General features: G+C 44.4%; 1 protein-coding gene across 1 annotated transcript in view; it reads left to right on the forward strand.

Moving 5' to 3' along the window:
- The first annotated feature begins 232 nt into the window (after positions 1-232).
- Prkce (protein kinase C epsilon) overlaps positions 233-26,596 on the forward strand; it is a 515,489-nt gene continuing 489,125 nt past the window's right edge. The window contains exon 1 of the mRNA XM_027417971.1: positions 233-580. Coding sequence (XP_027273772.1) covers positions 233-580 — 348 coding nt within the window. The remainder of the gene's footprint in view (positions 581-26,596) is intronic.

Below are 26,596 nucleotides of genomic sequence, written 5' to 3' on the forward strand. Positions count from 1 at the left end.
CTCCAGCTCTCCCCCCTCCCTGTTTTCCGTTAGGAATCCGGCGAGGAAATACATGCACTCGTTGAGAATCGCCGGCGCCAGGGCGCAGCGCCACAAGGTGTAGCGATAGAGTGGGGTGGGGCGAGAGGGGACCCAGGAGTCCCCCAGGCTCCCAGAGTACCTGCTGCCTGTTCTTCATTCCTGCCCTCGGGGCGGACGGAGTGACCCCGGCTCCAGTTCCCCTGCCCCGACCATGGTAGTGTTCAATGGCCTTCTTAAGATCAAAATCTGTGAGGCCGTGAGCTTGAAGCCCACAGCCTGGTCGCTGCGCCATGCGGTGGGACCCCGGCCACAGACTTTCCTTCTGGACCCCTACATTGCTCTCAACGTGGACGACTCGCGCATCGGCCAAACAGCCACCAAGCAGAAGACTAACAGCCCGGCCTGGCACGATGAGTTCGTCACTGATGTGTGCAATGGGCGCAAGATCGAGCTGGCTGTCTTTCACGATGCTCCTATAGGCTACGACGACTTCGTGGCCAACTGCACCATCCAGTTCGAGGAGCTGCTGCAGAATGGGAGCCGTCACTTCGAGGACTGGGTGAGTCCAGCCCCACCACGTCCAGGAGCCCGGGGTCCCAGGGAAAGACTTGCTGCCCTGGCATTGGTCGTGGGACTCAAGGATGTGTGTTTGTGTGTGCATATATGTCTCAATTTCCTTGGAGAGGCACATTTCATTTCGTAGCGGGAGAGGCATACACATTAGGATAAGAAGGATGGGATTTAGCAGGTGGGCACTACCCCTTGTCCCCTCTGTGCCCTCCTGAAAATGGACACTACAGGGAGAGCCCTAGAATGCAGGTAAATAGCTTGTGGGAGGGGACCTGGTACCTTCTGCAAGTGCATGGTGGGCTGCCTGAGTGACTGTGTGGGTGGGTCTTTCCGTCCTTGGAGAGACACGTGGAGCTCAGACTGGATGTTTCCTGTGCATCCTGGCGTTGTCCTGGGTAGCCCAGTGAGTAGTTTTATAGATCCCTCTGGTAGGAAGCCTCCTTGTTCCCAAATCACTGGTTAGCTCATTTGCTGACCTACAAGAAGAAGGTGTGAGTCCTAGAAACATTAGGCCAGCTTGTTTTGCCCATCTGTTCAGGATGCTGTATTTTAAAAAAGGTCTCTGTGGTTATAGGAAGTCAGGACTTTGAATCTTAAGATGACATGTGTCCATGCTTTGATTGCCAAGACACTGTAGGAACAAACACTATTTCTGAAATTGTGTTCATTGTTAACCGATTACACTGTCAAGTATTAGGGATTTTGGGGGGAAAAAAAGGCCTTGCCAGTATACCTTAAAATGAATGCATTCAACCTTGGCACTTGGACAGTTAGAGAAATCAGTCTTCCCCCACCTCCTCTCTTCTCTGAGGAACAGTGTTAAATTGGGAAATAAATAGCTCTGTCTTCAGGTTTGTTACATGTTTCTATCTGGAGCAAGTGTTGCTATGGATGAATATATTTTCAAGATTTCTTTGGTTTGCACAGAGAGCGGTCTGTGTTGCCTCATGAAGAGCTGCAGAAGAATGGCTTTCTGCTGAGAGCATAGATAACTTCATGAATATCTTAGGGGTCAGAGGGTGCACATGTCCTTGGCATACCACTTTACATCATATTTTTAAACATATTTTTTTCAAGGACAGGGGGTTTTAGGGGGAAATGGAGAGGGAAAGAAACCCTGCTCTTTTAATGCTCCTGGCTGTGAGAGAGCCTTCTGGGAACCATGGTTACTAACGGGGCTTTTAGGGCAACCCTAGTAAGCCACATGAGCCGAGCTCCAGGAGACATGTGGCTTCCACTTTAGACAGCAGGCAAACCACAGGATCCTGAACTCTACTTTCCTTTCCTTCTGGCCCGATGTCATTTTACTGTTATCCATGGTGATGCCGAAGGGCCACAGAGGGGATAGCTAACTTCAGAAACAGACTTGAGTGCTAACCATCTGTGGTTTTGCATAAAAAGGGGAAGAAAACTTTGACTCCAGGAGCAGGAGGGTGGGGCATTCTTGCAGAAGGTGCTAAGAGGGGATAAACAGTGGGCAGAGAGCAGTGATGGTGGACAGCGGGTCTGTGTGTTTCCACACGCATCCTACAGTCTGAAGGATGCACCTGAGTGTCTCTGGTAGCGCTGAACTGGGGTCTACTCCAGACGCAGGGCAGAACAAGGGTGCTGCCCTCTTTTCTCAGCTCTTCTAGGGAAGTGTGCACTCCATGCTCATTGCTTGATGGTCATTCTCCAAGCTTCTTACATTTATGCTGGAGTTGGCCCTAGACCAGATTTTCTAGTGTACAGGCAAAATTTCCAGACAAGGACATTGAGTTCCAGAGAAGCTAAGTGGGCACCCAAGGTCGCATGGTAAACACAGGTGGGTTGGAGGTTGAGCCCTCACCTCCTATTGCTCACTGTTTGCCCAGTGGGGAACAGCCTGTCTGGCTTCCCAGGCTATTTATTAGCCCTGCAGATTCATATGCTGTGGCCCTGACATTTTTATTGTGTGCGATAACGTAAAGTGCTTTCAAAATCATTATCTCTTCTGCCTTGTAGCAAGTGTGAATTGGATATGACAGGCATTGGACAGATTAAAAACAAGACTGAGAGCAGCCCAAAGAATGAATCAAGTGGCGGAGCTGGTTCTGACTGAGGGATGCTGTTGCTGCTCTCTGAAATGACTATGGGGACCCCAGCAACACTGTCAACCGGCCTGGAAACGGAGACAAGTTGCAAAAGGGCCACCTTCCCCATGTGGATCACCCAAGTACACCCACAGCATCACAGCTGTAGGTAGAATTTTCTGGGATTAGACTTTGTGCTCCTTACTTGGAAGAGATGAAGAGACATACCCGTTCATAGGTATGACTCCGAAGCCCGGCTGGAAGTAATCAGATGTGCAGAACATGAAGGAGAGTATAAAGCAGCTGCTCCTCTCTTTACTGTGGAATATCTCAGCCAGCTATGTACTCTCCTGTCCACTGAGTTCCCCTGGTGTGATCAAATTCTACTAGGGAAGCTTACCCGGGGATAAAAAAGAGGCCAAAGGTTACTCTCAAGGAGCTTGCATTTATTTCTCTAGAGAAAGGACACTTAGGTGGTAATTCAGTTCCAAATGAGTGGTACTAAAATAGGTTGAACCTTCAAAGCTAAAGTGTGCCAGGAGGGTTGGGAAAATCCAGGAAGGCTCCTGGAAGGAGGCGTGCACATTGAGTGTAAAAATGTAGGGCATGTTCAAAGACATACCTGTGGAGGATACAATGTACCAGTCATGGACACTGCTGGTATAAAGGCATGGAGAGGCATGGAGAGCTCCCATGCTCAGGGCTGAGGGGATGGATAAGTATGGCTGAACTGAATACAAGACAGAGAACCATGTTTACCCAATTTAAGACTTTTCATTTGACTGCCACCTGAACTATAATTTAATACAAAAAAACCTTCCCCCCCAAAAAAAAACCCAAACTGATTCTTTGTACTAATCTTTTCTCAAGCCCCACTTTGCCATATAGAACCACAGGTTTGGACTCATGTTTTTAGTTTGTTTTGTTTTCTTGGTTCACATTCAAATAAGTATGGATGTAAAAATATAAAGAAAGGATGCTCATCCCAGAGCCTTTTAACATCATTAAGGATGGAACTCCAGAGCAGAAGAACATTTAGAGGATCAGGATGGATTTTAGAATGTGAAAAGCCCAGGCTGTAGAAACTGTCTTCCAGACAGGGAAGAAGAAATACATGTCAGGTTGTAACGATAGAGGGGGCTGCTGTAGACACAGCTCAAGGCAGAGAGAAGGGCGGATCCGAGCTACGTTTTTTGACGAACTAGATGAAATGTTACTGACTTGGGTGTACATAGGAGTCACTAGGGGAAGGTACTAGGAAAATGGGTTCTCTGCCCTGCCCCCTTAGAGCTGTTGATTCCCTGGTTTGAGCTAATGGTGAGGAGTCTGCATTTTTAGTGGTCTGTCCTTTGAGTTGCTTGCTTTGAGAACTATAGCTAGAAGGGCTCCAGATTCTGTGGAGGCCAGAGGTTGGTGTCAGAATGTCGTTCTTTATTGATGTCCACATTGTTTTTCCTTTACTTGTTTTTATTTACTTAGCATGCACACTGATGCTCACTTACGTGTGTGTGTGTGTGTGTGTGTGTGTGTGTGTGTGTGTGTGTGTGTGTGTGTGTACAGAGGTCAGAGGACAGCTTGCAGGAGTATTTTCTCCTTCCACCTTGTAGGTTCCAGGGTCCAAACTTATATTCAGGTTTGGCAGCAGGCACTTTTAGCAGCTGAGCCATCTCATCGGTCCTCTATTTTTTTGAGACAAAGTCTCCTCACTAAACAGGAAGTTTGTTTCCACTGGTCTGGTTAGCCAGCAGGTCACTGAGATCCACCTGTCCTAGGCAGGGTGCTGGGGTTACAGACCCCTGAAGTAGCACCTGCCTTTTCCATGGTTTCTTGGGGTTTGGCAGCAAGCCCTGTACTGGATAAGTGCTAAGTCATCTCCTAGTCCCAGATTTCTTAAAACAAGACTTGTAAGGATAACTGTGTCAACTATACATAGTGTTTATTTTTGTTTGAGGCAGTGGTTGGATAAGGGCTAAATGTGGTGGCTTTTGCTTAGGGGATGCAAGCTAGGGAGAAGGCTTTGAGGGCAGCCAATGGATGACAGTTGCTGGCCCCTTTACTCTCAGGGTTTTCTCACTTACAATGTTCAAACTGAGCTGGGCTCTCTCTCTTTGACCATCTGTACAATGTTGGCAGACATCTTTAGTTTGTGCCACTCCCTTGATGTATCTTGTCACAGGCACTTGCTTGCTTGCTTTATTTATTTATTTATTTATTTATTTATTTATTTATTTATTTATTATCTATTTAGTGCTTTTAGAGACAGGGTTTCTCTGTGTAGCCCTGACTGTCCTGGAACTCACTCTGTAGACCAGGCAGGCCTCGAACTCAGAGGTCTGCCCACCTGCCTCTGCCTCCCAAATGCGTCATGCCTGGCACAGATGGATTCATAATTTAGTGTCTATGTCTGACGGGCCTCACCCTTTGAGAGGGAGGCAGTTCTTTCTCTAGAGTGTCAGTCCTGGTCTGCTTTCTGTTGCTGGGATAAACCACTCTGACCAAAACTAATTTGGAGAGGAAAGCGTTTATTTTTATTTTGTAGTCCATCAGCAAGGGAAGCCAAGGTAGGAGCCCCAGGTGGAAACTGAAAGAAACAGAGGCATGGAGGGACTCTGGCTTGCTTCCTTTGGCTCACACCCAGCTGACTTTCTCATATAACTCTGACACCACTCGTAGTGGGCTAGGTCCTCCTGTTTCAATTAGCAATCATGAAGATACAACACAGACAAGCCACAGGCCAATCTGATGGAGAAGAGGTTCCTTCTTCCTTTGTATGTCAAAGTGATGACTAAAACTCCCAGTGACAACTGCATAGAGTTGGGGCTAGACTACTTGGGTTTTAAGATCACCTTTCCCCTGACCTAATTCTTCCCTGACCTTTAGCAAGCCATTTAACCTTTCTGAAATTTGGTTTCTTCCTCTCTAAAAAATGGATGATGGTGAAATCTTCTGCCTGAAATGGTGGTTGTCAGGGAATTGAGTTTATACACACAGTGTGCTTGGATCAATGCCTGGCCCTCAGTATCTGCTCAAGGAATGTCTAATAATTGCCATGTTGAATCCCCCAGTGCTGGAAAGGGTAGGCTAGTGGACTAGCTCTTCCTTGGTCAACAAGAATCACTTGGAAGAGGTTCTTAAAGCACCAATGCCAGGGTCCAGCCCCTAACTGTTCTGATTCTGATATCCTATATAGATCCTGGGGCTATGGCCCTGTTAAACAGACCTCCTCCTGATGGGATCTTTGTACATTGCACAAGGACATAGCTCAATCTTCTTAGGGAATTTCTGAAAATTTTCAGCATCATTTTTTTTTTCTTTTTAAGACAGAATGAAGTGGAAAGGATTTATAAAGGGGGCATGACATGGCTAGAATTGTCTATCCATGATCCCTTTGTAGACGCCTTCCCAATTCCTGTAACACTTGCTATCTAATTCAGTATGTTTTCCGTTGGCATATAGGTTATCGTTTAACTATCTTATCAATTAGTTCTTGGTCTAGGGCTAGAATAGCCAGATTCCTGCTTCGTGGTAGTCAAGCATCATCTGTGTTCTCTCTCTCTCTCTCTCTCTCTCTCTCTCTCTCTCTCTCTCCCTCTCTGTCTGTGTGTGTGTGTGTGTGTGTGTGTGTCTTTCTCTATGTCTCGGTCTCTCTCTCTTTCTCTCTCTCTCCCTCTCCAGCACCTAGTCAATGTAGTGAATAATTGAGGCTCTCTTTTCCCCAGTGGTCACCTTGAGTTCTCACTGTATTTCCCAGATACTCACCGGTTATGACTTTGGACTTGTGACTTAAGCCCTGGATGCCTGTTTCTTGGTTTGTAAAATAGGAAAATGAGAATTCTTTCCTCCTGGGGTTGTTGTGTGAATGAAGTAAGGCAGTCCTATGAAGCTTGCAGCAAAAGATCTGATCACATTGAATTTCAGCATTTTTTGTTAATATTTGAAGAATTATGTGTCGATGTTCATGGATTTAGATGAATATCTTAAGATGAACACATGGCCCAGTGAAAGATATTTTTCTCCTTGCTCTGTGAATGTGTTTTATGAAAAGTCTTGGTAGTCTAAAAATAAATTTAATTTACTTATACTTAACATTTTTTTCTCTTATTAACTCTTTGAGAATTATATATTAAATGTATTTTGTTTTTTTTAAATCATTTTTTGTTTGAATTAGAAACAAGATTTTTTTACATGACAATCACAGTTCTCTTCTCCCTGCTGTCCTCCCCTATCACCCCCCCCCCCGCAACTAAAACCCTACCTATCACATATCCTTTCTTCTATTCTTCCCCTGACTCAACCTTTCTGCTCCCTCATGACCTCTGCATCCTTCCTCTTCTTCCCTTCTCATTCTCATAGTTCCCTCCCCCCTCTTCCCATGCTCTCAATTTGCTCAGGGAATCTTGACCCTTTCCCCTTCTCCAGGGGACCATGTATGTCTCTCTTAGGGTTCTCCTTCTTTACTAGCTTCTCTGGCAGTGTGGATTGTAGGCTGGTAATCCTTTATTCTATGTCTAAAATCCACATATGAGTGAGTACATATCATGTTTGTCTTTTTGTGATTGGGTTACCTCGCTCAGAATGGTTTCTTCTAGTTCCATCCATTTTCCTGCAAATTTCAAGATTCCATTGTTTTTTTTTTTTTTTCTGCTAAGTAATACTCCATTGTGTAAATGTACCACATTTTCTCTCTCCATTCTTCGGTTGAGGGGCATCTAGGCTGCTTCCAGTTTCTGGCTATTACAAAAAGTGCTGCTATGAACATTGTTGAACAGATGTCCTTGTTGTATGAATGTGCTTCTTTTGGGTATGTGCCTAGGAGTGGAATTGCTGGATCTTGTGGTGGACTGATTCCCATTTTCTTGAGGAGTCACCATACTGATTTCCAAAGTGGCTGTACAGGTTGGCACTCCCACCAGCAGTGGAGAAGTGTTCCCCTTTCTCTACATCCTCTCCAACATAAACTGTCATTGGTGTTTTTGATTTTGGCCATTCTGACAGGAGTAAGATGGTACTAAGTGTATTTTGATTATACTCATCTCCGAGACTCCACCCAGATCCATCCCCTTCCTCACCCACCCAACTTTGTGTCCTCATTTTTCAAAACTCATCGACTGCAGTCCCTGCTGCCTGCGTATTCTTAGGTGTGTGGGCAAGTCCTGGAGCATGGTGACCAGCCAGTGGCCATACTCTTAAACAAACAAACAAACGACAACCCGATTGACCCTCAGCAGCTATCAATTGCCAATAATGCCTCAGCTTTTGAAAGCAATTTAATTACCTGTGATCACATTGCTTTGGCAGACCTAGAGATTATGGCCATTGGAGACAAAGTTTCACTATTTGTGGATGATGATCAGAAACAGGAGCATTTAGGAGCTAGTGTTTGGCTTGTCTGTACCAGCCTTATTTTGTTTGAGGATTTCAACACGTTTTCAATGCTGTTAGCTTTAGATTCCTGTCTCCAGACCATACCAAACTTGCAACTCCAGAATTTATACCTAGGCCTTTCTTATCTTCATTTGATTGTTTACGGCACATCTAAAAACCAGTACGGATGGTATTGTATGCCAATTCCCCATCTCAACCAAAGCTGGTTTTCTTCAGCTCAAGTGATGTCAACTCCACCTTTCTCGATTTAAGCCAGTAGCTAGGAGGTTCTGTCCTTGATGCCCCTCATTTTCACCTCCATGCCATATCCAGTCTGTAGCAGCAGCATCTGCCATGTCTGCCATAAGAATAGATCCCAAGTGTCAGCATTTTCCACATCTCTCTTGGGCCCAAGTCACTTACCTTGTGTCTGGATTATCTCAACAGTCCTCTAATTGGTTCCCCCTTGTCTGAAATTTGTCAAAAAAAAAAAAAAATCCCTCAGGGGAAAACAAAAAAAAAAACAAAAACAAAAAAACAAACCAAATTCCTTCCTGTAAGACAACCCAGCCAGGCCTTCTGGACCTCTCTGGCTTGTTGCCTACTGCTCTTCACCTTCACCTTGTTTGTGAGTCTCTAGCCCACTGGTCACCTTTTAGACATACTTAGTCTTCCTCCGTTTCTCTCCCATTCTTCTAAAATGTTTCTTCTACAAATGGCCTGCTGGGTCAAACATTTACTCAAATGTAACATTCCCAGTAAAGCCTTTTCTGGTGGTCTTATCCAAAATGTCACTCTCTTTCAGGACTTTGATTATTTGATTATTGTTTTGAGACCAAGCTTTATTATGTAGCTTGAGCTAATCGCAAGCCCTCAGTTCTCTGGCTTCAACCGCCCAAGTACTGGGGTTTCAGTCACCATGCCTGGCTTTCTCAGACATTTTGCTTCTTTAGTTTTAAAGGCTTATTAATTTTTGAGGTAGCACACAAAATACTGGGTTTCATCATGACATTTTTATATGTATATGTCATTGTACTTTGGTTGTATTTTCTCTCCATTTCCATTTCATACACTTCTTTACATGGTTTCTCTTTTCATCATCTTTGCCTCCTACACTTCATACTTTTCTTATTCATCTTACCTAACATTAAGACAGAAGTTCTATAAATACAGAAGTTTTTATTCATTCCTGTCCTCTCAACAACACAGCTAGGGCCTAGTGCATTGGTGAATGCCAATAGAGAGATGCTATTCTCTCACTGCCTGCCATGGTGCAGCACAGTGGTAGATATGGGGGTGTTGTTGAGACAGAAGGTGTGTGTGGCACAGTTCCTACCTCTGGGGAGCATGGGAGCTTGACATGTGTTTGAGAAGGCTAGAATGGCAAGCATTTGAGTGTATTTCATACCCTTTTTCATTGTTTGAGAACTTCATACATGCCTATAATGTGTTTTTTTTAATCAAATTCATCTCTAAGTCCCTCTCCTCTCATGATTCTCCCACCCACCCCACCACATTCCTCTCTCAATTTTGCATAGTCTGTTTATAAACTCACTGGGTCCACTTAGTGCTGGCTGTATGTTCGTGGGTGTAGCTCCATCTACTAGAGTATAGCCAACCTCTTAGTGCCTGCATCCCTCAGGAAACCTACTTTCCCTCTTCAGCAGCCATCAATTACCTCAACTAGGGGTGGGACTTCATCAACCCCTCCTTATTCTCGCTAGGCTTTTGAATGGCTTGATCATGTACAGGTCCTATACATATAGTCATAGCCACTGTTCCACTGTAGGCCTCTACTCCATTTGACTCTTAACAATTGCTTCTTCCTCTCTTCCATAATGACCCTTGAGTCTTGCAGGGAGAGGGTGAGATGCAGCCAGACCTTTGAGAGCTGAGCCCTCCACAGCCTCACATTGTCTGATTGTAGTCTTGTTGTGGATCTCTGTATTGATCTCCATCTACTGCAAAAGAAAAGTTCTCTGGTAAGGGTTGAGAGATGCACTAACTTCTGGCTTTCTACAAACAATCCCTTTGTACAGTTCAAAGAGAGGAGGAAGAATTTTATGGAAGTCTTTGAAGACGATCAGACAGGAAGGTGCACTAGTATTTCCACAGGTCAATCCACACTATGCAAAAGACTCTTTACCAAGTAGGAAGTTTCTAAAAGTGGGATCTGGGTACCCTCTGGGTACCCAGAGGGCCCATGCTGTGATAAGAGGAAATACAGAAAAACCACTTGTCCTTATTTGCAGAGTTTAAAACTCAGTTTTAAATTTTTACCAGCATGTTGTCTACAAAGAACAAAACAAAACACCCCCCAAAACACCTTGCAGTTGGCAGTGACAAGTTATGAAATTTGAGACACCAGCCTCTGCTTCTTGGAGCTCACTGAAGCATGTACCTTCGCAGCTTCCAGGAGCTTCACACAGGCTGAAAGAACTCCAGAGCAGGCCTGCACTATTTTACATAAATAAAAGCTTCACTTGGCAAAACACATTTCTCTCCAAGTTCCACTGGGTATATATGGGCTTGTTAAGTAATTACAATCTATTATAATGTTAATCAGCAGGGCTGCACCTGGTTGAAATTTAGTTTTCTGACAGAAACCATGTGAAGTGGCCAAAAGCCTATGCTGGGCTGAGAGAATCATGAGGCCAGGAATATACTGTGTCATTGTAACTCACCCATATCCAAACAAAATAGAAACTCCAGAGGGAACAGGTTTGGACCCTATAATATCCTGCCCAGAAGAGAAATTCAAACCTGTCCCCAAACCCAGAACTGCAATGACCTCCTGCTTCCCATCTTCCCATCCTATCTTCATCTCCTTGAAGCGTTATGGGGGTCACCTTTAAGCTAGCTGTGTCACTGTTAGCCGGTAACTCCAGCCAGCATTTGGGAGGTGGGGAAAGGAGAAAGCACTTTTATTTGGTAGCATAGATGTACACTCACTGAGTTTGCCACCTGGGAAGTATTTAAGGATGATGGGGAATGTCCTTCTGTATATATGTTTGGATTGATGAATAAAACACTGTTTTGCCAATAGAAGCAGAAAGATGGGCAGGACTAGGAGACGATGAGAATTCTGGGAAAGGTAGGCAGAGAGAGACCGAGAAGAGATGCCATGTAGCTGAGGAAGTAGTAACAGGTCTGGACCCTTCTCCACGTGGAAATACTTAGATTAATAGAAATAGGTTAATGATTAAGACAGAGCTAGCCAATAAGAAGCCCTAGCCATTGGCCAACAGTTTAAATATTAATATAGTGTCTATGTGTTTATTTGGGGCTGAAGAGCAGCGGGACTTGGCGGGACAAGAAAACTCTAGCAACATAAGGCCAAAAATATAATCAACTCAAGAAGGGTTAGGAACAAAACCGTGGTGAGTGAATCTAAAATTTATTACTGGGGCGGGGTTTGCTTTGGTATTGCCTACATCCACCCACCTTGAATAGAACTGTCGGTTTGTTTCTCAAAGCATAGCATCCCTTTGTGCCAGCCTCCTCCCCAGGCAGATGGAAGCATCTTGTGAATGGAAAGTGTCTTTTCTCACCCATCTCTCCCTAGTGTGAGCTGTTCAGGAAGTCTGGAAAGCCCACTCACCAGTTAGTCAACGGACTCTTGAGAGGTTCCCTCTTCCAGGCCTGTCTTGTAGGAGCACCCCTCTGCCCATCCTCTAATCCAGTGGACTCACGACGACGACCTCTTAGAAATTTAACCGTCCAAGCACAAAAGGAAGATGGTGGGTGTAGTGGTTTGAAAGAAAATGGTCCCAGAGGCAATAGCACTATTAAGAGGTGTGGCCTTATTCAGGGAAATGTGTCAGTGTGGAGGCAGGCTTTGCAGTCTCATATATGCTCAAGATAGCGCCCAGAGTCACAGTTTACTTCCTGTTGCCTGCCAGATGTAGAAGTCTCAGCTCCATGTCTGCCTGCACAACACCATATCCCACCATGATGATAATGGACTGAACCTCTGAAACTGTAAGCCAGCCCCAATTAAATGTTTCCCTTTGTAAGAGCTTGCCATGGTCTTGGTCTCTCTTCCAGCAATAGAACTCCTAACTGAGACAGTGGGCTATATAGAAGATTCTGAGCTGTGGCCAGCATGGAGTAGTTATTCATTTATTATTCTGGCCTTTCTTTCATCCATTCAGTGAATGTTTACCAAATGCCTCCTGTGCTGGGCACCAGGTCACATGAGCAAATAACCTAGTTGGTGACACCATGCTTATCAAGGAGTATCAGAAATACACTGGTGTGTAAACTCACAATTGAGAGGAAGTGCATCGTGCAATCTCTCAGAGTGTGGCAACGCCTAGACCTACCTCTGCAGGGCTGGGTGGACTGATACTTTCTCTCCCCGTAGAACTTATTGACTCTGATGATACCTGTCAGTCAGTGGCACTGCACTTACATTCTGCACATTCTTTGGGCACCTGCTGACAATAGTCTTGACTGATCTCTCGAACCGTGGTGCGTGTTGGGCTTTGACTCTGGCTCAACCCATCTCTCCATAATATTTTGTCTCCTTCATTCCCCCCAAACTGTCTTGCTTACTCTGGAACACTGTTTTTGCACTCCCTCCCCCATCTTTCCCCATTGTTGTTAAGACCACAAAGCTACTTTTCATAGTTTGCTTCTCTACCTAGAGTCAAGGACCACAAAGAGTAAATTTAGATTTAAAATGATCTCTTTTTGTGTGTTATTGAGCCAGAGATCCATCAGGGATCTTCTAAGAAACATATCAGGAAGCAAGCAGAATTTCTAGAATGTAAGATCGATGACTCTATGCCTTTGCCTTTTGCATTGATGGTTATTTCAACCCTTTTAGGTAGCTGAGAGCCTCATCCATCAGCCATTGGAGACAGAATTAGCATCAACCAGTGTTTGTCAGACTGTCTTTTAAGGGGTAGGAGCCTTGTGATGTTTTCAGGTCTCAGTGATCAAAGAGGCTGGGAAATGTTACAGAGTCAGATGTACCTTAGTGTATCAGAGATGTTAGAGTAACAACAGGGCTGGGGAGGAGAGGTAGCTCAGTAAAGTGCCTGCCATGAAATCACTAGAATCTGATTGGCTCCACTAGTACCAATGTAAAATGCTGGTAGTCCCAGGGCTGGAGAGGGAGAGACAGAAAGTCCTTAGGACCTGATGGTCCAGTCTAGCCTAATGGTGAGTTCCAGGTTCAGAGCTCAATTAAGGAAGACATTTGCCATCAACCTCTGGCCTACACACACATGTAACATGTACTCATGTGTACCTGTGAATACAGGCATGGACACACACATTCGCAAAGATGATGACCCAAAGCAAGGGAGTTATTTACCTCAGCATAGCCTGACATTTCCCAGGTGTATTTTTTTTTAAATCAAAAATTCTAGTATTTGTGAGACATCAAGAACTAGTCCTTTGTGGATATATATTTATATACATATACATATGTATGTATGTAAGACAAAAATGAACCATATTCAAGTGGACCTCTTGGGAAATGAAGATCAACACCCTTTTGTGAAACAGTGAGTTTGGACAACGGTGGGAACTCAAGGAGAAGGGAATGCTAATAGGCGGAGACTTCTGGGAAGAGTTTAAGCCAGGCCTTGAAGAAAATGGTATCCAGACAGACAGGGGAGCGGGCCAGAAGACAAATAGGCTTTGGCATTTTGAGCAAGGGTGGGGGTAGTTGGGATTAAAGATAGCGATGATAGAAGAAAACTCCATTAGCAATTCAAACATTAAAAGCACACATACATGGACAAAAACTAAGTTGGAACAGTAAAGTGAGTATTCATCCATTCATCTATCCATCTCTCCAGGCAGCTATTCAGTAAGTACATACTGTGTACCTCCTATGTTCTCGGAGATTTTCTAGGGGCAAGAAGTTGAATCAAGTCAGTTACTATACATCAATCTTAGTTATTAGGAAATCTAATGTGAGGGCTAACCTCAGTCCTCCATGTTGCAGTCCCAGCTATTTTTTTTTTTTTACTTATTGATAACTGGATTGGGATGGAGAACAATTTTTTCATCAATTGCACATCCTTAATGAAACTAAAGTTTCGCTGTTTCAAGCTCGTGAATCTCAAGAATAGAACATGGGCTTTGGTGTTGACCAGTCCTGGATTTGTGCACATTTGGAACTCAGAAAACCCAGTTCCTATCACCAATTCATTTCAGACACACAGAGACTGGAAAAGATTTCACAGACAACTCAAATGGTTACTACTAACAAAATTCAAATAAGTGTCCTGGGGGGCCTCCTGAATTCTAGGCAAACACTCTGCTGCTGAGGTGCATTCATAACCCTGGTCCTGGATTTGAATTCTAGTATAAATGTTGACTGAATGATACTAGGCAAATTATATGAGTTAGCGTCTTAGGGTTTCTATTGCTGTGAAGAGACACCATGACCACAGCAAGTCTTCTAAAGGAAAACTAATGGGGTAGCTTACAGTTTCAGAGGTTTGGTCCATTATCATTATGGTGGGACATGACAGCATGCATGCAGACATGGTGCTGGAGGAGGAGTTGAGAGTGGAGAAGGAGCTACATCTTGATCCCACAGGCAACAGGAAATGAATTGACACACTGGCCTTGGCTTGAGCATATATAAGACCTCAAAGCCCACCCCCACAGTGACATATTTCCTTCAACAAGGCCACACCCACTTCAGCAAGGCCACACTGCCTAATAGTGTCACTTCCTATGAGCTTATGGGAGTCCATTACATTCAAACCACCACAGTTAGCAATGCCAGTCTCTGCACCTGTGATCTGGGTATCAGAGCTATATATCATTAGGCAGAACATGTAAAAATGCTCAGCTTATAGAGAGAGCTCCCAATGAATAGTAACTAATTATGACCGTAAGTATCATTGATTGCTATTAGATATGGGTAAATTTGTGGTCCTGTTTGAAGATTTTTGTTAGCAGCAACTATTTGAGTTGCTTACAAAACCTCTTCCAGTCTCTCTGTCTCTGAAATGCATTGGTGATAGGAGCTGGGCTTGCTGAGTTCCAAGTGTGCAGAACTTGAATTCTGCATTGACCCTTCTTTGCTAGCTGCTGGGGTGGAGCACACAGAAGGTAGAACATGTCTAGCATTTTTCTCACAGTGTTGCATTTTGACCTGAACATCAGCTCCTGCCGTAGCTGGTTGGCTTAGAGTGGTAAGTGAGGTTTGACAGCCCCCCCACCCCCCATTGCGTCTAGATGTTTGTCTCATTGCTCAGGTTTGAAATATCTGTCTTTATTTTCCTTCTCAGGTTCCTTATAGAAAGCCAAACTCTACTAGAGTACATGGTGATGGTTCTGTTATTTGGGCCTAAACTTAGGCTGTGCACATGACTCTTTATTTGGGAAGCAAGACTTTGCTTTAGACCACAGTACTGGGCTTCCTAAGGAGTAAAAAGCTGAACCAAGGGTGGTGGTACATGCTTCTAACCCCAGCACTTGGGAAGCAGAGATAGGAATGTTGCCATAAGGTCCAAGACAGTCTGGGTTACAGTGTGAGTTGTCTCAATAAAGAAGTAAGCAAATAAAATAAAACACCATGGCGAAACCTATTACTTATATGCTCAGCTAAATAGTTAAAATATAAAACTAAGTAAAAAATAGAAACAAACAAATAAATAAGCAACAACAAACTACCAAAGAGCCAGGCCGTACTTCTCTAAAGAACTAGATGTTTACTTTTTAGTTAGCTATTATGATGCTTGATCTTTAAGCTCATACTTCATTTTAGGTAATTGCCCGAAGTAATGGAAATAAATATGACAAGTTGTTCTTCTGACCATCGTTAATGGTTGTTCTTAGACATTAGTTTTTCTTCTCTTTTTCAGTTATGTAAAGTTCTTTCCTTCCTTTTATGTATTTGGGTTTATCAGGACCAGGAGGCTGGGAATAGGAGGCTGTAGAAGAAAGGCTAGAATCAGAGGGTTGGAGTAGGTAGGTGGGAGTAGGGGGCTGGGATAGAAGGGTTGGGGTAGGAGGGCTGGGGTAGGAGAGCTGGGGTTGGAGGCTGGAGGGGGAGGGTTGGAATAAGGAGTCTGGGGTAGGAGGGCTAGAATAAGAAGCCTGGCTCTTCTGTTTTTGTGACACGGAGAAAGTTCATTTCACTTTTTGAAACCTTTGTTAATTTATAGGAAGTGCTAATAATTGTCTTCTTAGCTATAACTGTTGTAGTAAGAGTTAATTAGATAAAATACATGAAGAAATAACTCTGTGCCTGCCCTACTGGTGAGTACCTGAGAGCAACCCATTTTTTGCCTCATAAATATTGAGCGAGCACTCTACCACCCAGCTGCATCCTCAGCACCACATCTTGAAGCAGATAAAAATCAGTTTGTGACAGTTAATATGGCCAACCCGACAGGGTCTGGAATCACTTAGGAGGACAGATTCTGGACACACCTGTGAGGGAGTTTCTACGTTAGTCTAATTGAGGTGGAAAGACCCTCCCCTAAATGTTGACAGCCCTGTCCCAGGAGTTGGAGGCCCAGACAGAATAAAAAGGAGAAAGTGAGCGAGCACAGCCTTCATTGCTCCGTGCCTCCTCACGACAAATGCAGTGTGGCCAGCTGCCTCAGGTTCCAGCTGCCATGGCTTCTCTGCCACGATGACTGTTTTCTGTTTTCTCAAAGTATGAACTGAAACTAACCCTCCCTTCCTTAAGCTGTTTTTGTCAGGTATTTTCTGGGAGCCATGAGCTCTTTCCTTTGTCTCCTTTTGTGTCCCTGAAATACTCATCTTTTTTCTTGCAGCCACCCTGAGCTCAGATTCCAGATGAAATACAGGATGCTCAGTTAATTTGAATTGCGGATAAACAGTGTAAATCCTTTTTATTTTTAAACCAAAGATGTGCCCTAAATATTACTCATGGCATACTTATACTAAAAAAGCATCTGTGCTTACCTGAAAATGAAATGTAGCCAGGGGCCTTCTATTTGTACAGTGGTGTCCTGAGAATATGTTCCCTATAGTCCTGGTAATGGAGCATGGCCATGAGCAGGAGTGGATTGTCATCTTGTTCCTCTGAGGACAAAGGAGGGACACTTAGCTTTTTGTAAAAATAATTTTAGCAGTAATCAAAATTAAGAGATGTTTTTGGACTTTAATCCCAGCATTCGGGAGGCAGAGGGAGGCGGATCTCTGTGAGTTCAAGGCCAGCCTGGTCTCCAGAGCGAGTGACAGGATAGTCTCCAAAGCTACACAGAAAAACCCTTTCTCGAAAAACAAACAAACAAACAAAAAACCAAAACAAAAAACAAAACAAAAAAAAGAGATGTTTTTGATTGGCAGCTCCCTTCCATAGCCCATAAAACCACAGTGGTCACCTCTGCCCTCAGATGTGTTACTTCGGTTGCTTTTCTTGTGGTTACAACAAAATACCCAACAAAAGCAACTGTCTTGGTTTTATTTCCTATTGCTGTGTTAAAAATCCCCTGACAAAAGCAATTTAAGGAGAAAGGGTTTATTTAGTTCACAGTTTAAGGTTACAGTCCATCCATCCTCATCCATCTTTGGGAGCAGCGAGGGGGCAGAGTGTTAAGGCCACACACACACACACACACACACACACACACACACACACACACACACACACACACACACACACACACACACACCCCGAGGGGGCGGAGTGTTAAGGCACACACACACACACACACACACAAACACACACACACACACACACACACACAATCACACACACACAACACACACACAACAACACACAGCCCACCCACAGCCCCACCCAGCCACACCCAGGTTTTGAGGCGCAGGTTACAATGTATCCACAGTCAAGACTAGCGAGCCTTCAACACACACACACACACACACACACACACACACACACACACACACACACACACACACACACACACACACACACACACACACACACACACACACACACACACACACACACACACACACACACACACACACACACACACACACACACCACACACACACACACACACACACACACACACACACACACAACCCACACACACACCACACACACACAGACACACCCACAGACACACACACCCACCACCCACCCACCCACCCAGGTTTTGAGGCAGCTGGTTACAATGTATCCACAGTCAAGACTAGCGAGCCTTCAATTAAGGCTAGTCTGCTTGTGCTCAGCTCTCTTCCTGCTTTTCTTCCAGTACAGATCCAGCCCATGAAATGGCACAGCCCACACTCAGGGTCTTCCCACCTCCAGGGACATAATTAAGATAGCCAAGATAGATGAGCCCACAGGCCAACCTGATCTAGACCATCCTGCCTTGAGACTTTCTTCCCAGGCGAGTCTGGATTGTGTCACATTGACAATGAACACTAGCTGCCACAGAGACTTAAGGGAGAAAGGGTTTATTTTGGCTCATCGTTTGAGGGTACAGTCAACCAGGTGTGGAAAGCGTGGTGACACCAGCACGAGGCAGCTGGTCACATTGTATAGTGTCTGAAGTTAGGAGGCAGAGAGAGCTGACTATTGGTATTCACACCACCGTGCCCTTTTATTGAGTCTGGAACCCCATCCTGTAGGATAGTGCTTCCACAAACAGGGTGTCTTAAGAAAGTTCCTCAGAGACATGCCCAGGGGTTTTTCCTGGATGACTCTAGATCCTGTCAATTTGATAACAGATGTCAACTGTCACAAAGGGGAATGTTCAATTCACAAATTATCCTATCATTTAACATGGGACCCTCCACCTCTCCTCCTACAGTGACAGTCAGGGCTCTGCTCCCCCAAAGATGCTCAATGTCTAGTCATGGTGACCCTATTGTCTGTTAGCTTAGAAAGACTACCTTAGTTCTCAGGTGACTGAGAACTAAGTCGCGGAGAAGCTGATTGGTTATTATATATTTGTTAGTTTACATCTAAGGAACCCAGAGGACTTGTCTGAGATATATGTAGCATCATCGTAACGTGAGCCTTCCCACTCAGAGTGGGGGTTGTCCTTCTCCCAGCCTGGATAACAGACCCCATTTTCCTCTCCTGGCCAGGGCCTGTGGCATAAACCCACCTTTCTTTCTCTGCCCAGTGTCTCCCTTGACTTCCCAGCAGGAACTTCCCCGATGGAGCCTGGTCTCTCGTGACCTCCTTTTGCTTTGCTTTCTACACCCCGATTCCTAGAGCACCCATCCCCGGTCTCCCCTTTTCTGGGCAGCTTCTGGCTCCCACTCTTTTGGATCACAGTAGTGTCTATCCACTGTCTGCGCCTCTGTTTGGAAGCCTTTGTGTCTGGCAGTTTATGGTGGGGAGCTTCCTGCCTCTTCTCCAGCACAGGCAGGGAAGATTTCTGACAGGAAAAGTCCTACCGTCTGGTGCCATCACTCGATGTCCTGCCTTGTGCACAGATGTTGGATTGGTTAGATAAAATGTTCACATAGCTACTTAAGTAATATAGGCTCTTTAATTATTCGTGCTCAAGGGTTCTCCTTCCTTTCATAAGAAATTAGAATGTGGTATTAAAATTACAGTTGGATGCTTGCGTACATACACACACCTTAAAATTTGAAAAGGCAAGGGAAATGTCAATACTTTTGGGTGATTTCAATCATTTATCCAAAACCTAGCATCACCTTTAAAGCTGTAAGTATAGTAGTAACAGTAGTGTTGACATTGCTGAGGATGGAACCAGGAGACTTCATGTATGCTAGGCAAATGCTTGACCACCAAGCTACCTCCCAGCCCTGACTTTTCTTCTTAAAGCCGTATTGAGTTTGGAAAAAAAAAAAATGGAGCAGATGTCACAGAGTCTCCACACAGCTCCACTCGGCTCCACAGAGTTTCCTCTACTCTAATTATCAATGTGTATATATTTTTAAACTTAAAAGTTGAGAAGGATGCGGCAGGGTACCTGATGTTGGCACAGGTAGTACCTTGGTTACCGTAGTGCCAGGCTTTGTGTTAGAAGGATGGGGGTTTTAATCTCTGCCTTCCTCCCTGGCCACTGCACCAGCTGCATGACCTATCGACCAATTGCATAACCCCTTTTATTTCTTCATTTGTAGCACAAAGCCTGTCATATCTATCTAAGTGTGTTGTTTGGAATAAATAGCATACTGTATACAAAGTGCTTAGAGAATGCTTGTCGTATGATAAGCACACAAAAATGTTAGTTATTAGGACTCTATTACGAAATGTAAATTGTGACTTCTGCGGTTTGAGACTGATTGTGTTGTTAAGGAGGCCGTCTGACTGAACTCCAAGTGTCTGATTATCAAGCGTGGGTTTAGGGGGTGCCTTTCATCCAAGGACTACTTCTCAGACAGATGGGAATTCTCATTATAATGACTTACATGGAAATGGCTGTGGTTTGCCAAGTTTGTATTTGCTGCCCGCTTTCAAGCATTTATAGGCCACTATATATTCTCAGAGTGCTGCATTCACAGCTAGCTTGTTTATTTTTTCACTAGCCTGACTCTGCTGCTAATGAGCTCTGTGACCCTCGGGGAAGAAACTCAACCTCTCTGAGCTTAAGAGTTCCTCCAGTGTGAAGTGAGACAGTCACAATGGGTCTTGTCACATCGCTAGGTTGTAGACCCTTAAAAAAGAATGTCACACAGATCTAAATTCTAGTGAGGGACACTTTGGGATTTGGAGGGAGAAGTGATACACCTTCATTCAGAGTATGCAAGTTGAGGGCACGGAGGCAGGAGAATGTCCCTTGGTGGGGACCAGACTCAGAGTTACCTCCCAGGTTCATCAGCATTCTGGTTTTTCAGTCCTACTGTTCGCATCATGCATAGCATTGCTAGGGGGTGAAAATTTAAAATGTGCTTCTAGGGTTCTGGTGGTATAGAAGGCACCCTCCCCACCCCTGCAGGAGAGCTTGGTTTAAGCCACCTTATCCCTACATGGCTCTAAGAGTTTCTCTTTATCGCTGCTTATCATGACTGTGTGCAGGAGCCGTACAGCCTGACTATTTCAGGGGAAAAGGGGAGGAAGACAGATAAGAGGAGGTTCCGAAACAAGCAGAGGTGGCGTGGGGGGGGGGTGTAGAGTCACGTGTCTGTGGGGGGATTTGCAAATTCCTCAGCCACACTGGCTTGGGCTGAGGAAGCCTTTGTGCCTAGACAGCAATTTAGGCCCCCAGGAAGGAGATTTACAGCTCAGATGGGTGCTTTTGAGCCCCAGCCTGTGTGTGCTTGCCTCATCTCAGTGGTCTACTCTCTGTGGTGCAGGGGGCTGGGTACTGCTGTTTTGCTACAGGGATGGCACAGTGGGAAACCCCCACAAGGGGTTGTGGGGTCCACATTTGAAAAGACCGGTACATCTTTAGTCACAGGGAGACCAAGATGTGAGTAAAAATTCCTCTTGGCAGCATCCTAGCAAGAAGGAGCTTCAAAACTTAAGATGCTTGTGACAGACACTCCCAGTTCTGTTTTTCAGTATCAGGGATGCATGTGTGTGTGTGTGTGGGGGGGGGCAGTGTGTGTTATACTAATACTGTGTAAGATATCCAGATGCCGTGAGATGGTGAGATGGCCTTCTTCACAGAAGGTTTGATACATCCATGCCTCTTCAATGGATTCTGGGTTATAGGGAACTCAGCATCATTTATTTGTTCCTTTCCGAATTTAGTCTTTCTTTCTTCTCTCTCCTCATTCTCTTTCTAACAGTCTTTCCTGGGGATTGAACCTAGGATCTTGCATGTGCTAAGTAGGTTTCTCTGTTACCTAGTGACATTCCAGCTCTAATTAAAATAAATCTCAAATGGCAATTTTAAATACGAAAATATACTATAGTCATTATCACAATTCCTTGTATGCAGGTAAGCACTCATTTCTAAACCCTGTGGGTGTTTTTTGCATGTGCATGCGTGTATGTATTCCCGTGTATGTGGGGTGTTTGTGTTTGAGGAGTTGATGTACATGTGTGTGCAAATATGTATGGAGACCAGAGGTCAATGCCAGATGTCTTTGTTGGTCTTTCCCCGCCTTCTGTGTTGAAGAAGAGTCTCTCACTTGAACCTAGAGTCCACCTAGTCTGCTAGTCTAGCTAGCCACCTTGCTCTGGGGATCCTTTGTTTCTGCCTCCTAGGTGCTGGGATCATAGGCAGCCACCATACCTGCTTGACATTCACATAGACTCTGGGGATTCGAACTCTGGTCCTTATACATCCACAAGTAATACTTCACCCAGCAAGGCACCTCCCCAGTTTCTTATTGTAAGTTCCAATTTAGGAAGAAAAAAAAAAGCCAGTGTCCTAGAAGACTTTCTCACCCAGCCGGCTTTAAGGTGAGAGGTGGAGGCAAGAAAGTAAAAAAGAGGGGTTTCCTGCATTCAGTACCTCACATTTTGCAGCTCAAACAGTTCTATAACAGCTGGGAGAGACATGAAAGCTTCCCAGAGGGGATTGATGTTGACCTTAGTCCTAAAGGTCAGGTGGGATGGATCAGATTTGCATGCATGTATCATGCTCTGCCTGTCCACTCTTCAGTACTGAATCCGTAACAGCAAAGGATGCATACACACCCCCAGTGAACCAAAACCTTCTATTTCCCAAGAACTCCCATCTCTTGAAGACCTTGAAAGTGGCATTCAACATCAGACAGTGATGCCTCCGGGTTCCTAGTGGACCCACTGGCATCTAGGGTTAGAGAGTATAGTGTTCATGGTCCGTGGTATATGGTTGGCTTCCCCTGCACTGGCTGCATCCCAGTCCTGATTACTATACAGAGACTTTAGAGGATGTCATGTTTTGGCTTCATTCATCATGAGACTATACTATGATCATACGTTTGTTTAATAATATGTAATTTCTCTTATTTTTCTCTTCAAACTAGTATGGTAGTTGCCTTAGTCATTGTTCTGTTGCTGTGAAGAGACACCATGACCACAGGAACTCTTTCAAAGGAAAAAATTTGTTTGGGGACTGGCTTACAATTTCAGAGACTTAGTCCATTGTCATCATGGCAGGGAGCATGGTAACAGGCCGACAGGCATAAGAGCTACATCCTTATTGATAGGCCGGAGAGAGAGAGAGAGAGAGAGAGAGAGAGAGAGAGAGAGAGAGAGAGAGAGAGAGAGAGAGAGAGAGAGAGAATGGCCTATGGCCTGTATAAGTGTTTTTGAAAACCTCAAAGCCCACTTCCAGTGACACATTTCTTACAACAAGGCCACACCTCCTAATCCTTCTAATCCTGCAAGAGTTCCACTCCTTGGTGACCAAGCCTGCAAGTATATGAGTCTATGGAGGCCATTCTCATTCAAATTACCACAGAGGTAAATAATACTTTCCTAGTTTGACATTTGAGAACAAGCCAAGGAAATTATGTGATGGCTTGGTGACTGAGGAGATGGCCAGCACCCAGATCTTTTGGGTTTTAGGATAATAATATTTAGTTAATAGGGACTATTAACTGCACATGCCTAGGTAGCCAGAACCTGGCTCTGAAGATATTGATAGCAGAACTATTGTGTGTGGATTGTCATTATTCAGTTGCACATTGGAAATGTATTCAAAAGGCAATCTAGTGGTCAGAATGCCTTCTTTTCTTCTTACTGTCCCTTTTCCGTCTTCATTTTCCCTCTTCTTTCTCTTATGGACTATCAGGTGTGGAAATTCCCATACATTGTTTTCCTTCCAACCGAAAGAATGAGAAAAAACCCACTATTGCATATCACATATTCATTGATTACTCATTTTAAAATGAAATAGCTTGGAAGTTAAGTGATTTGATCAAAGCAATAAAATGGATCTGGTAGACATAGAAGATTGAAAAAACAGGTTTCCTGATTCCTAGTAGGGTGACTGTAATGTTATAATCCACTGTATCCATCACCCATCCATCTGTCCTTTCTACCATCTATCCATCCATCCATCCATCCATCCATCCATCCATCCATCTGTCTTTATCACTCATTCATCCATCCACTGACATTTTTTCAGAATATTTAGTACAGTAAGAGTTTTACTTGATCTTTCAGTATGTTGCTCAACCTTGGATGAATTTGAGGTGAGTGCCATACTCTGTACTGACAAAACTTGAAATTTGTCTTCTTGGTTGCAATAACCACTTTACCTGCCCATGAGTGGTTGGTCTCTATATGTGAGAAGGGTGCTTAAAACTAGCAATGAGAGGACTTTTGGTTTTTCTTTAGTTGTCTCTTTTTGTTCTCATCGCTTCTAGAACTCATATCATAACAGGATATGATAGCCTTTGTGATTCTATCAGCTCTTTGGAATGACTTGATTTTTTTTGTTGTTGTTTTGTGTTTGTTTTTTTGAGAATGGGTCCCTGACTGTCCTGGAACTCACTATGTGGATCAAGATGGACTTGAACTCAAAGAAATCCACCTACTATTGCCTCCCAAGTCTGGGATTAAAGGGATATGCCACCATGCCTGGTCTTGGCTTGATTTCCTTTGAGTTGCAACAGTTCCCCTGGAGTAGGGGTCCCCAGGTTGTGCCCCACACTGTCAGAGGTGTTAACGGGAAATACATAGTTAACACTCAGGGTATACTCAAGTTAGATGGAAAAGTGGTGCACTGGGTGAAGCCCAGCGCCCTGCAGAACTTTGTCCAATCTCCGTCTGATTTCCGATTTCCCTAGATGACCAGGGTATGAGCAATGTTTCCAAACTCATTTCATCATACAGCACTGTCTGGGGGACTTAGAACTCTAGATGTCATCTGGTAAACACGTCTCATAGTCTTCCTCCTGTCACTTAAAGCAAACAGTACATACCCAGTCTGTGATGCAGCTAATGTGCGACACAGGAAAGAATCATTATTCTTTTTTGCTTGCGGTTTTACTTTTTTCCCTTTTTTTTTTTAAATCATAAAGGCTAATATTTTGTTCCTTTTTGTTTTGTTTGCTTTTTTCAAGACAGGGTTTTTCTGTGTAGTCCTGGCTGTCCTGGAACTCATTCTGTAGACCAGGCTGACTTCGAACTCAAGAGATCCACCTGCCTCTGCCTCCCTAGTGCTAGGATTAAAGGTGTGCACCACGACCGCCCAGCCTGTTTTGTTTTTGAAGGTTCAGCTCTGGCTAGGTGTGGTGTGGTCACATTTAGTTCCAGCATTGAAGAGGTAGAGGCAGGCTGATTTCTGTGAATTCAAGGCCATTCTGGTCTACATAACATGATCCAGACCAGCCAAGGCTATGTGTAGTGAGAAAAGAAATAAATAAACAAAAAAAGAATCCCATGTGCTGTTGCAAGCATAGAGAAAAGCCTAGGTTGTCTAATTGCTTATATATGAAAATAGTGCAGGCAGAGTCCTGACTAGCAGGACTTTGATATTCTAGGAGTTTATTCTTGCTGTGTCTATGGCAGTGGCATTTGTAAAGCAAAGCCAGCTCTGCCCATCTGGAGACTGTTCATATAGAATAACATGGTTCAAACTCTGCAATGAAGGTAGACCTCAGTGTTTGGTTGCAGAGCATTGTCCTTGGGGTTGACTAGGAGACTGGGTTTTGGTGCTCTATCCTTTGGCTTCCAGCCTCTCCTAGGGCTCATCTGGAATTCCCTCCTTTCTTGTGGCTGGGAAACTCATTCACAGAGGGGTGCATGGCTCTGTCCAGGGTTGACATTGGCATTTAAAAAAATATTTTATGTGTACAGATGTTTTGCCTGTGTGGATATCCTGGTACCTAAGGAGGTATCATATCCCTGGGAACTGGAGTTCCAGATGGTTATGAGCCACCGTGCAGGTGCTGGTAATTGAACATGGATCTGATGGAAGAGCAGCCAGTGCTCTTAACTGCAGAGCTACCTCTCCAGCCCCTGAGGCTGGCATTTTAGAAGAGCTGTGAGGAGGGTGTATGAGAGCAGTGCTGTCTCATGTCAGTGACAGGCAAAGATTGTTCAGGGGACTCTTGAACCAGGTCCTCACTTGTGACAGGGCTCTGACTGAGAACAAATTCTCTCAAGTGCTCTAGGGTCTTTACATAGACTTCGAGGGCTGGGTCAGGATCCAGCAAGCTCTGCCCTGTGGACATATTTCTTGATTACATAACATTTTAGGCTGAGGGGTTATTAATGCTTTTCTACTATAAAGGAAAAGCAGACCATAAATGACTGAGGAATTTTATGGCTCTGCCCAAAGCTCAGAAGCAAAGGAAGCAAAGGAAAAAGAAAACTCCAGCTTCCTGATGGAAAGTCAAATGGGAATGAGAAGGCAACTGTTAGAGCCACCGGAGGAGAGGCCACAGTAGCACCTGCTCTGGTGGTCCTTGACAATGCAGGGTCTCCCCTTTCTTCCCCCCTCTCCTTTCCTTTTTTCTTTGACCTTTGGCTTTATTTCAAGCTTCATTTCTTTCTTCCCTTCTTTCTTTCTCTTTTTGAAAATTTCATACACAAGCACTCTATTTACATTATTTCCATTTCCCTCTCCTACTCTCCCCCGCCCCTCTCCAATTCATGACCTCATATTCAATTATTATTACGTCTACATATGTATATATAAATACAGCCTGCCCATCCCATCTCATGTTGCTTTTATGTGTTTTTAGGGCTGGCCTCTTGGGATTGGATAGCCTGTCAAGGACTCGTCCACAGAGACCACTGATTCTCTCCCAGCAGACGTTAATTGCCTGTAGCTGTTAATCTAAGGATGTGTGGCCTT

The sequence above is a fragment of the Cricetulus griseus genome, chromosome 5, assembly GCF_003668045.3.
Source record: "Cricetulus griseus strain 17A/GY chromosome 5, alternate assembly CriGri-PICRH-1.0, whole genome shotgun sequence".
NCBI lineage: Eukaryota > Metazoa > Chordata > Mammalia > Rodentia > Cricetidae > Cricetulus > Cricetulus griseus.